The following is a 12,903-nucleotide window of genomic DNA, read 5'->3' as shown; positions in this document are numbered from 1 at the left end:
AAGATACTGTGCTGCTTTTCTTCATGAACCGACCATCAAAAACTGAACAAGTTGTTGAGAAAAGCAACCAGCACGTTCTGTTTTAGTATTTTGGGGGGTTGTTTGGCGGGAGAGGGGGATATTGGCAGGCATTTGTTCTGAGGGCAGAGGAAAAGATGTGGGAGACCCAGACACATTATTTTCAGTCATATTTGTTGTTTGGGAGGGGGTGTGATTTTACATTTTGTCAAATTGTATATGGTATGCCCATATTTGTAGAGCTTTTTTTGCTTGTGCGGCTCTCTATCCATTTGCTTTCTATCCTCATCCAGCCATGCAAAGGGCCATCTTTTGCAACTGTAAGAGAATAGGTAGCCTGCACAGGTTTTGGACCATGAGAAAGTAAAACGATTCACTAAAACTCTCTGCTAATGGCCGTATCCTCAAGATCTCCTAATATGACTGTAAAGGCATTACCTCTCTCACCCTGATCTGGCCACAGTGTTCCATGAGATGGTCACCTCCAGGCTTGATTATTGTAACTCACTCTACGTGGGGCTGCCCTTGAAACTGACCCAGAAACTCCAGCGGGCGCAGAATGCTGCGGCGAGACTCCTTACGGGGTCCTTGCTGCGGGGTCACATTCATCCAGTGCTTTACCAACTGCACTGGCTCCCGGTGGAGTACAGGGTCAGGTTTAAGGTGCTGGTTTTGACCTTTAAAGCCCTATGTGGCCTAGGACCCACATACCTACAGGACTGCCTCTCCTGGTATGCCCCGCAGAGGACCTTAAGGTCCAGAAATGACAACAGTTTGGAGTGCCCAGGTCGCAAGGTGGTTAGATTGGTTGCAACTAGGGCCAGGGCCTTTTCAGTACTGGCCCCAACTTGGTGGAATGCTCTGTCACAAGAGACTAGGGCCCTGCGTGACTTGACATCTTTCCGTAGGGCCTGCAAGACAGAGCTGTTCCGCCTGGCCTTTGGTTTGAACTCAGTCTGACCCTTAAGTTTCCCTCCCCTTATGGTTTTGTTGAGGCTGCATTTTAAATTGCATTTTAACCTGTATTTTAAATTGGTTTTTTCCCCTATTATGTTTTTACTTTAATTTTACTGTTGTTAGCCACCCTGAGCCCAGCTCTGGCCGGGGAGGGTGGGGTATAAATAAAATTTATTATTATTATTATTAAGGTATACTGTTTACAGACAGGATGTGACAAGACCACTTTATTTAGAGCAAACGCTAACACACATTAGGGATGAAAAAAGCCCACCCATTTCAATTGCCTCAGGGCCTAGTCTTGAGATCTCCTGGGCTTTTCTGTAAAACCTCATACCCTTCAACATTCCTTAGCTGAAAATAGGGACAGTTCTCACTCCTCTCCCCCAACTGACTTTCCTTGATCCCCCATTGGCCCCGTGGCAGAACATTTCCCATGAGAAGGGCGAGTGCTGCTGCTGCCGCCACCACACCAATGGGACACAGCAGACACACGCTCCACTGTCCTAAGAAAATCCCTTAATCCCAATTTTATTTTATTCTTTGGGAGGTTTACCAAAAACAAAAAACAACCCCGCACCACACATAAATAAATACATTTTAGAAAGGGGCAAAATTAGACACGGACACACAAAGCATCAAAAAAAATCATGCACAGCAGGGCCTCAGTGGTGGCAGCTCCCCCTCCTCCTTCTCACTCACTCTCCAGCAGCTGCTCCGAGCTGCCCAAGAGAGGACATTGGCAGCAGCAGCCATGGAGAGGCAAGGGGATGCTTTCTTGCTGCCTCCGCCACTCAGGACGAATGCCGGCTTATCCTCTTCCCCAAGCTGGGCAGCACTGGCAGGGGAAATAGAGACATTCCAGGATCAAATTAGAAGCCGGGATGGTTTTCGTAATTCTGGGACTGTCCTTGGAAAATCGGGACACTTGGATGGTATGAAACTTAGCCTGCATGTTCTGCAGACCCTGGTAAACCGAGGCACACAAAACCTGCATTAGGTTCCCATAACATTTTTCACATTACATTAACATTAATGCTCACTGTTTGCTTCTCATTCCCACCCACCATTTGCATGGGGTCTTCAGAAAGGTACCAATAAAGGAATTATGCCTTTGGATGGACAATAGGCCCTCCAGAACCTCAATTAAGCCCCTCTCTCTGAGCAGATATGGTTGATTTTTACAAAATTATTCCTGTCCTCTTGGGTTAACTTGTGCGGGGTCCTTTCAAAAGCGCTCCACTCTTTCCCAGCGAAAGGGTGAGCATTTTCTCTCCTGTCTTAGGTTTCTTCATAAAGTGCGTACTACTAATAAATGAATTGTGAATGACTTTCCTGAGAAAAGGCCTTATTGGCTATTAGTCTAGCTTGTTACTGAGCTTGCTGAGCAGTTTTCTGAACTGATGCCATTCCTCATGAATCTCCTCAAGCGTTTACGAGAAAGTCGCTGCAGGGAGCAGAGCTGTCAGCCTCCTCCATTCCCCCGTTTTTCTTTTCTTTTTTTCCTATCGGTTATTAGGAGGCTCAGTTAGGCAAAGTGGAAAATTGTGCACACATGACGATGCGGAATCAAGTCACATTCATTTCACAGCCCTGTCAAAGACTAGAGAGAGAATGAGAAATCTAAGCTTCTGTGGGTCTCTGGTGTGTTATTTGAAGAGAGCAGCTTGTAATGTACAAACATGAAAAGGGCTCTTGCATGAAAAAAGGAAGAGAAAAACCTCAGGAAAGGGGAAATACTTGCCTATAGTGAATTCAGGCAAAATGGGGGGGGGGGTCTAGACTTTATTTTGAATATGTCTTTTGATTAAAATTCATAGTTGTCACATAAAATAAATCACCTCCTTTTCCTATAATGTGACCTGAAACTGCTTCTAAGTGAATAAGATATGAACTCTAAATGTTCACAGTCTTTACCCTGACACATTCAATCATATCACAAGGCGCCGGCAGAGCTGCCAAGCTTTTTGAGTCGTCGTCATTCTTCTTACAGCTTAGCAGCACATAAGACCAATCCTAGCTTGGAAACACGTGTTTAGGTAATACTTATAATCAAAGAAAATTTATTATATAACTCTTAAGAAGCCAGAAGAAATGGTGGCTTAGGAAACGCCGGCTCCATCTAGATTCCAGGCTGCTTTGTAAGGATTAAGATTGCCCAGTGTTCAGGCTTTGGACTTCCGCTGAACATATTTGTCAGGTCTAGACATTGTACCACACACTCCCCTCCCTGCCTGCTGGCCTCCTCTCCGCTTCTTGGAGAAAAGGTAAGCTGCAACAGAGCAATCAAAACTTGTTACAGTGGTACCTCAGGTTACAAACGCTTCAGGTTACAAACTCCGCTAACCTGGAAGTAGTACCTTGGGTTAAGAACTTTGCTTCAGGATGAGAACAGAAATCGCGCTCCGGCGGCACGGCAGCAGCGGGAGGCCCCATTAGCGAAAGCGCACCTCAGGTTAAGAACTGTTTCAGGTTAAGAACTGACCTCTGGAACGAATTAAGTTCGTAACCCGAGGTACCACTGTACTAGCATTGCCAAGGCCTTGCACAGGAGCGGAGCTAGCACCACAGCCACAGCCACAGCCTGGCTGCTCACGGCAGCGGCAGCAAGAGCTGGATGGAAATGGGCAGATTGGTGCCCGCCGTGAAAACAACTCCACATCTAGCAGCTCCCAGAGAATCTCAGACTCGCCCCACTCCTGAAACACCTTGTTTGAGGGCTTCCCATCAGCTTCTCCTGGCAGGAATATTGCTAGTGGGCTTTCTGCCAGTGCATGAGGCAGGCAGGCAGGACGGTGCCTTCCCCCATGTCCCTCCATTTGCAGTGGACTCTGGGAGATCTACTGAGCTGGCAGAAATGGGCAGAAGGATGCCTCTCCTCAATCCAAACCCCCCGCAGCCTGAATGTAATAAATAATAATAATAAACTGCTCTGCAGTTTTCGTTGCTCCTGTTGTTTTAATCAGTATTTTTAATGGCCCATTGTTTTATGTGATTTTACATATTTGATCCTACCCTGGGATCCATTGAGAGGTAGGGCGGCCTTCAAGCATTCTTAATAAACAAGAAACCTTGCAAGGGAATGATAAGCCCTCTGCCCTCAAGCTATGAAACGTTGCTGGGGAAATGAAAGTTTTTTCCGCAGCTAGTGTTCCTGTGACTAAAGCTTAATAAGTTCTGGACAGATTTTGATTCTATGAATATTATGGGCGTTTCTTCTATATCACCAAGTGACACAGTAAGTTCCCCCTCCTTTCCCTGTGCCGTTTTGTGGAGCTTTTTAAAGACTCCACCCCTTTCTCTAGTTTCTTTTTCCTTAACAGCTGAGCTCTCTCTCCCGCTGTACCACTTGCAGGGGGCTCTGCACCAGTCCTTTGCATGCAGACTTCATTGCTGAAAGTCAAAGGCCAATATCATCCAGAAATAAATCAAACACAGCATCCAGTATTCAAATAAGCATAAATAATCAAGTACTGGTAAAGCTCTTTCCAGGCTCTAGAGAAATGCTTGTGCCCTTTCACAGAAATTTTCTTTTCTTCTCTTTTCTTTCTTGGTGGAGGGGGCATTGAAATATATTTGCATAGGTATTTTGAGGTGTAAAAAGGTGAGTCTTGTTATCTCACTTCCCTGCTTTTGATAGAGTGAGTCTGCTTTTGATAGCAGGGAAGTGAAATGGGCAAAGCTCTGAGTAAGGCATCTCTCTCAATCTATATCCTACCCACAGGGGCAGGATTCAGTGTTGAGAGGGATTTGTTTGGGTGGGGGTTGGGGAAGAATTGCACAAGGGGGGAAATTGTGTTCTGGATATCCTTTGTAGGATCATCTGGATAAGCCCTTTAGCTTCATCAGCCATTGCTATGGCAATGGGAAGCAATTTCTGATAGCTGGGTTAGTTATAGAACTGACTCTGAAAGGGGGGTATGTGTGTGTGACATTTTAAAAACTTATATAGCCTATAATTGTCATATTTTGAAGAGCAAAAAAGAGGAGACATTTGCCAACTTCTACTTTTAACTATGGATCGCTATGACGACTCTCATTTTACATACCCATGAAAAAGAGGATGTGTCCTGGAAAAAGAGGATGTATGGCAGCCCTAGCTTTTGTAACTTGGCATTTACCCTATTATTTTAAACGAGGGAATACACTGCTAATTCAGCCCTGAAGGTTTATCATTACTGTGATTTCATTTGTTTGTTTTTTTAATAACTATATTACGTTATATCATGGGACCTTATGGTGACTGGTGGCTAAGAAATCTTATAAACAAATAAGATAAATAAATAACTAAATCTGTAGCTAGGGAGACTTCTTTCCAACAAATATCAAATGAACATTCTTCAGTGGGTGTCGTAGCAGTGAATGGTATTGCCAGTGGGTGGGGCTAGTCCACAGGACCCCACAGTTCCTTCCATGAATTTATTCTACAGTGGGGTCATGTACAATCAGCCTGCAGGCTATATTTGTGCATGTGAATAATAGGGGCCGGATTGTACCCAGTGAGTCTTATTTGTTGTGGGGTTAACATATTTCAGAAAGTAAAATTCCGTGGACACAAGAGTTGTTTGAGCTATTTTTTTTTAGGAAATTCACCCAAAACCCAACACTTCTGACATGGGTTGCCATGCCATACACCCGGGTTTTCCTGGACATTTTTACAGATTTTTGAAAATTATGTCCAGACGCTATATATTTTGAGTTTCAGATGATATCGTTTATCGTATTTTTAATGGAATATGGGAATGGTATTTAATTTTATTATATCTCTTTTAATGTTGATGTTTAACAATCAAACAGTAACTCAACAGCAAGCAAATAAAAACAACTCTGATGTTGCGGAATGTAATCATCTGACAAAGTCTTAGATATTTTATGTATAAGCCTTATGGGAGAAAGGTAAATGGTTGAAAATGGTTCCTAACAATGCTTGGTTAGTGCGTATCATTTCTCATCACAAGTTTTCCCCAAGGTTTCTCTGTATTGTTATTATTGTTATCCATGTGAGAGCCACTTCTTAAAGCAGAAGCCATAGCTTTCAATCTTGCGAGCTAGTAGACCAGTTTGTTATCCATAGGGTTGACATGCAGAAAGGTCATGCCACGGAACGTTAGCATTTCAAAACAGCAATTAAAGTTATTCATTTAAAAGAGGCTATCCATTCTCTCCATGAATGCCTGCTTTCCTTGCAGGGGGAGGGAGGAAGTTCAGTGCTGTATTCTACACCAGGCGGTTTTGTTTTTCTTCAGCTGATATAAGCACAAAACTACAAAATGAAATGGATTAGGTGGAAAATGAGTCGATACAAGTGAGGCTACCTAGCGAGCCCTCCTGTACAGCAATGTTGCATTTCCTCCTCCACACATTTTGCAGCAAGCTACTAACTTGTGTTCGCTATTTTTATTTTTAGTTCCTGCTATGATAACTTCCTATCCAAACACCACCTTGGCAACGCAGGGCCAAAAGAAAGAAATGAGTTGCACAGCACATGGAGAAAAACCCATCATCGTTCGCTGGGAGAAAGAAGACCGAATCATTAATCCTGAAATGTCCCGCTATCTTGTTTCCACGAAGGAAGTGGGTGATGAAGTGATCTCTACATTACAGGTAATATGAGCAACCTGGTACAGTATTTTGCCAGTGCTGTTTGGTCACATGTTCTTTACATATAAGAGTACATTGTACACTCCACTCCTGCCCCCCCCCCCCGGATGATTGTGTTCACTGAAGTCCCTTGAAGATATCCCAAAGTGAACATTTCTTATTGGGGGGGGGGCAGCGGCAGGGGGAATATCTCACTTTCCATTTTGCATAGAGATGGCCCAGAATTAAGCTCTGGCAATGGTTTACATGAATGAATAGAACACATTATCCCCTTTAAACAGTCTGGGCCACGGGTGATGGATTTATTTTGGTCTGAGGGCCACTTTCGATCTTAGTCAACCTTCCAGTTGGACATTGTGGCAAGCAGTGGACTTGGCCAACGTGGGTGTAGCAACCCCACACTCTATAATACATGTGCACACATATATAGGGGGATAGCCAACTATTAAATTAATGAACCAAACTTAATCATGTTCATTAATTTCAGTGTGAGCAAAACTTAGCTGATTGCCACCCATAGCACACCCATGAATATATACTCATAAAAGACTCAAGTGTTACCATAATTATTTTTCTTGTGTTTATATACTGCCCTTCTCTTGAATGAACCCTGCATGTCACACTACATGGGAAACATTGTTGGAACATTGGTAGTCCACTCTCTTGCATCTAGTCTTTCCCAGTCTGCATTTTCGGGATCTTCACCTACAGGAGACGATATGCCCTCATGCCTGAGGAACATTTCCATCTTGAAGGACAAGGATCTGTAGTCAGCCTCATTTAGTCACTGCAGGGGCAAGCCAGGAGAAAATTGCTGAGCCATCTCGCACTACCCAGAATTATGCTTCAGGCTGTTCAACACTCAATTCCTCCAAGGCTTATCCTGTTACAGAAACTTTGTAACTTTGGTAGTGGTGTGGAAGTTTCCTTCAACGGAGGAACACATTTTTTTTAAAAAATCAAACATATCTGCTGAAGTGTGCAGATGATATTGTTGTGGCAGCAACTGATATTGGTAGGTCTTTAGGAAAGACCTTGCCAACGACAAGGATCATTCAACAGGATGATCTCAGATTATTGAGGGGAGAGGGTGAATATTGAACCACCTTTGTATGCTCAGATCCCAGCTTCTTGTAAAGCAAACAGCTGAGCACAGGTGTACTTGCAAAGAGGAAAGGTGTGTGTGTGTGTGTGTGTGTGTGTGTGTGTGTGTGTTCGTTCTGCAGGAGGGTAATTTTTCATCTCCCTGTCTCTCCTTCTCAGAGGAATAATTTGTTATCTGCTCCTCATCTCCCCTCCTCCTATGTTTTGGGCAGGCTGCCTGCTGCAACCTAGGGATGGTTGGCATTCAAAGGCGAACCTACCAAATTCACAGTTTCCTAAACAATATGAGAACCGAAACTCAGTGATCCTTCAAAATTCACACTTCTCCAAATTTTGCATTGCAGTTACCCATCCAAGGAGAAACAAAAATGCTGATGACTTTTCAGGATGGTTTAAAAAACAAAAACAAAAAAAAAACAAAATGGAAATGTGGAGAACAGAATTTAAGATGGGGAAAATGAGAAACAGAGACAAAGAAATTGACAGATACATTCCTGCCCATTTTGCTCTATTCTATATGTTTTAAAAACACCATTTTTTATGTTAAAAACTGTTTCAGGTTTTCACTCTGAAAACCCTCCAGCAGGTTTTCTCTAAAATGTTGGCAGAGCCTACAGGAGTAGAGCAGTCTTCCGGGGGCAGATGTTCCCCCTCGAAGTCATCAGGCATCCTCATCCCCCTTTCCCCATCTATATGACATCACACTGAGGGATAAATGCCTGAATAAAGCTAGTGTGACATATAAAGTCACAGAAGCAGATCACTAGCTTCCTGGGTCCCTGTTGTGTACTGGCAAGGAGAGGGGCAAGGCAGCAGGGATGTTGGTGCAGTGCCAGCACCACCACCACCCCAAGCTAATCCAGCACTTCCACTGGTGCCCCCTCTTCTTCCCAGTAAGCAACAGCAACTCACCCGCCTGCGAAGAAGCCAGTGTGCCAAGTCTGCCCTGCCCAGCAAGCCGCTTCTGTATTTTTAGAGTTTGTATACATCAAGTATTATTGGGGAAGTATTGTCAATCTGTCATGCTACATCACCATGAAAGCACGTTATATCATTCCAAGAAGGAATTGAGAAATGGCAGTCAAATTCATCACTGCTCTGCAAGAGCAGAATTGGCTTTAATGCAGCTTGTGCATTTACTTATTCATGTCTGTGTGGTGTGCGTCTTCCTGCCTATATGAGCAGGAATAAACAGAAGACAAAATGAAAATAAAGAGGAATTTAGGGGAAATAAAAACTTATTTAAAACTGCTTCTGTTCAAAACTGTTCATGGGCCAAGCATCTAAGCCCCAAAAGTCTGACTCAGATAAGAGAGAGAGGGGGGGGGGAGGGAGAGGGAGGGAGAGGGAGAGAGGGTGTGAATGAATGCGTGCATATGTGTGTGTTTGTGTTGTGCACATGTGTGTGGTGTATGTCTCTGTATGAGAGAGTGGTGCAGCCCCACTCTTGCCTGCCCATTTTTGTTTTGGAACACCACCCACTGGAAAGATGGCCCTGAGGGGATGTGAGATTCTCCCATCCCTACCATGTGGAATTACATTCAGAGTCTGTTTTGTAAAATGGCCTTGCATGCAACATTCCCTATTAAATACATTTTCTTCTTTCCCACTGTCAATGTAGATTCTGCCAACGGTGAGAGAAGACTCTGGTTTCTTCTCCTGCCATGCCATCAATTCATATGGGGAGGACCGTGGAATAATTCAGCTCACTGTGCAAGGTAGGAAGAGGACAACGTAAGGAAAAAAACACAGCTATTGTAGTACAGTAAGTGTATGTCATGCTCAGAAATCTGTTGGGGGGTTCTAGTCCCTAATAAAACGTAGTCATGGCTGTCAAAAACTTAGAAATGTATGAAAGCTTCAAACTCCATCTGTCCAGTTTGCACTGGAACTATTAAAACATGGGATTTTAGACACAAGTTTGTCTTAAGTCTGCATTGCAACCACAAGACAATGTAGAAACTAACACACCGTACAACAGTTTGGGGCCCATTTAAACACCAAGGGGCCAACATGGAAACCAACAGTCAACATTTCCTTATGATGGGGTTTGAATCCATGCGCCATCCCTTATTGCACACAATGCTGACCAACACAACATCCATTCTGAATACTCGTCACTGTCATGCAGTCACTTCACCTGTCAGTCAACTCGCGAGTCAAAGGTGCTTAATATGTGAAATCCCTAAGTGGTGTTGTTGACAGAAAATAAAATCCAGATACAACATTAAAACCGAAATAAATACGTCAGCTGAAACACAGAATCCTTCAATAAACCATGGAGCAAAATATAAATAAATCATAAAACAGGTGTTTAAATCAGCTCTTCTTCTTCATACATAAAACCGCAGTCTGGAATAAACATGGCTGGTGTCAGGCTGTGATTCTGACACTTCCTTGGGAGTAAATTCCATTGAACTCAGTGGGACTTGGCACCAAATAATTCAGTAGCAGTAGCCTTGCAGCAGCCTAAATAGGGTGAAGCAATAGGGTGAAGATTTCCTTTCTGAAAAAGGAAACAGTGTACCTGCTTTATATTTAGAAACAAAATGTTTCAGGTCTAATCAGCCAAAAGCTCCCAGCAACTGCAGTGTATTATTTGGTGTGTTTTTTTCATTCTGAAATTTGAGTCGTCAGTATGTCCTCAGGCCAGGTGTCCCCTGCCATATTTCATGGTGGGGAGGTGGGGAAGCAGAGTCAGGCAGGGATCGGCAGGTTCTGGAGTGGCTGAGGTGATGCCCTGTCAAATGTCTAGCCGAGGCAGAAATTAGCTATGAGGTTCTGCCGGCTCTGCCGTACTACACTTGCTCAATGCGCTTTTGTGCCTTGGAGCTTACAGATAAGATGCCAAATCCACTCAGGACTCACAAGCAACCTTTCTCCCAACCCCCAGTTTTCTGTGACTGCAGGTTGCATCAGTTCCTGGTTAATCCTGGTACAGACTGTGTACTCACTAAGCCAGTCCCCTCTCATTTGCAGTGAAGCTGCAGATAATACAAAGGTTCGCTGAGAAAAATGAGAAAATATATAACTGTTATCACAGAAACATGGAATAAATGTTAGCACAGATGTTAGTACAGGCACATGTGAAAGAGCATAGCATTTTTATTCTGGTTATCTAATTAGACTAAAGGCTTATTGGCTTTTCTGTTTGCCCTGCCACTTCCCCCCAGGAAAACCCACCGTTTGGTTCTGAATTGCAGCAAACAGCAATTGGGTTTTCCACACATTGCTGTTTGTTACAATTTATCACTAAAGAACAGTTTTTCCAGAAGAAAGCAGTGGGGCAAAGGCATTCAGAAAACATGGGACAAGTGGGAAACTGCTTGGACCCATGCTTTTTGGCACGGGACAAGCAGAAGTGTGGACAAGCCCTAACTGTTGAGTTCATCTTCACATTTCTAGTGTAGATTACAATCTATGAGAGGTATTCAACCAAAGCGTCTTGTCAGGGCAAGGATTGCAACTTGTGCAACTGGTCTTTTCCTATCCTTTCTTCCCTGTGCCTCCCCCCAAACTGCTCTATAGAGTTGGGGGAAGCCCTAGAACAGATTTAAGGTGATCCAGGGAAGGAGAGGAGGAGCATATTTGATTGCACAATCAGAAATCATTGCACTGGCAGAAACTTCACGTAGCTCTGCTTTGGAGACAACCCATTATATACACACGCTTGCTTATGCCCTTTAAACCACAAAGATAATGCATGTATTAAACTCTACTGCATATAGGTTTTAGGTCATTTTGTTCCATTTAAAGCAGGAGTGGCCAACCTGTGATTCTTTAGATGTAGTTGCTGATGAGAGAGTCCAAGAACGTCTGGAGGACCACAAGTACCGCATTCCTGTTGTAAAGGGAATAATACGCACTATACGCACACACCTGGGGGAACAGGTGTAAGAGGGAGATAGAGTCAGTTGTAATAGCATTACTTTCTCAATTCACTTACATGGAAGATATAGAAATCCCAATATAAAAAGGATATTGTACCCACAACCTGTCCTGGGAGCAATGTGTTGTTTTTAAAATAATAGCATAGAACAATTCTACAATGGGGCTCTAAAATAAGATGATATCAAGACATTAACCCTTTTCAGGCATCCATAGAGGCAATGCAGAGCTTTGCCTGGTGGCCTCACCTCTTCCCTCTAACTTTCCTGCATCATCGTGAAAGCCTAGAGAGGGCTTGCAAGCACGTTCAGCTGAATATGTTTTCAGTCTTCCCCATGATCCGGAGCTATATTCAGCCAAACATGCTTCCAATTTCCCTTCATGCTCTTCCTGGTCGATGAAGAAAATAGGGTGCTTGCCTGTGCCACATAAGGCCTTCCTTCCTGCACTCCCCTGAATACAATTTTTGAATGTTTGAACAGGGCTGTCACAAGTTTCTTAACCTAAATATTAACTATCCCGCCTTCTGGGATGGGTGTGGGATAAAACGAGTGTAACACCCGGTGAGCGAAGGAAATAGCAAGCTATCTTATTCTTCACAAGGCATATTTTTTCCATACTATACTCATTGCTGTCGCTGACACACAGGTCTCTTGACTAAAACAGAGTTTGTCTATTTGACCAGAACCCCCAGATCCTCCAGAAATAGAAATCCGAGAGGTGAGAGCACGCAGCATTGCCCTCAGATGGACCATGGGATTTGACGGAAATAGTCCAATCACGGGCTATGATATAGAATGCAAGAACAAGTCTGGTAAGAGTATGTTGGTATGCCCAGCTTACAACTTTTAATTGTTTCCTGGTTTTCTGGTATTATGATTTTTTTTATTTAAAAAATCAGAGTTCTCAGTTTTACTGTTACTTGAGTGTGGCCAAGAGTTTTGCTGACATCTTGTGTCCAGAATACTTTGTATATTTGAATGGATGGTTTTCAACAGCCCCTATTAAACAAAAGCATCATCAGCAGATGTAGTAAAGGTAAAGGACCTCTGGACGATTAAGTCCAGTCAAAGACGGCGATGGGGTTGCAGCGCTCATCTCACTTTGCAAGCTGAGGGAGCTGGTGTTTGTCCACCAAACAAACATTTTGAGTAATGTGGCCAGTATGACTAAACCACTTCTGGTGCCACAGAACACCGTGATGGATGCCAGGGAGCACGGAAATGGCGGTTACCTTCCCGCCACAGCGATACCTATTTATCTACTTGCACTGGTGTGCTTTTGAACTGCTAGGTTGGCAGGAGCTGGGACAAAGCAACGGGAGCTCACTCTGTC

The 12,903-nt window shown here is 43.6% G+C and overlaps 1 protein-coding gene across 5 annotated transcripts in view; it reads left to right on the top strand.

Moving 5' to 3' along the window:
* Nucleotides 1–12,903, top strand: part of DSCAM (DS cell adhesion molecule) — a 333,350-nt gene that overhangs the window by 233,490 nt on the left and 86,957 nt on the right. For 4 of the 5 annotated variants that reach the window (XM_077927351.1, XM_077927352.1, XM_077927353.1 and 1 more), the window contains exons 12-14: nt 6,383–6,579; nt 9,302–9,398; nt 12,254–12,382. In XM_077927351.1, coding sequence (XP_077783477.1) covers nt 6,383–6,579; nt 9,302–9,398; nt 12,254–12,382 — 423 coding nt within the window. Of the gene's footprint in view, nt 1–6,382; nt 6,580–9,301; nt 9,446–12,253; nt 12,383–12,903 lie in introns of those variants that run through there. The other variant, XM_077927355.1, reaches the window with a different exon arrangement.

This window comes from Podarcis muralis, chromosome 4 (genome assembly GCF_964188315.1).
Source record: "Podarcis muralis chromosome 4, rPodMur119.hap1.1, whole genome shotgun sequence".
Taxonomy (NCBI): Eukaryota; Metazoa; Chordata; class Lepidosauria; order Squamata; family Lacertidae; genus Podarcis; species Podarcis muralis.
This window is presented reverse-complemented; position numbering and strand designations above follow the sequence as displayed.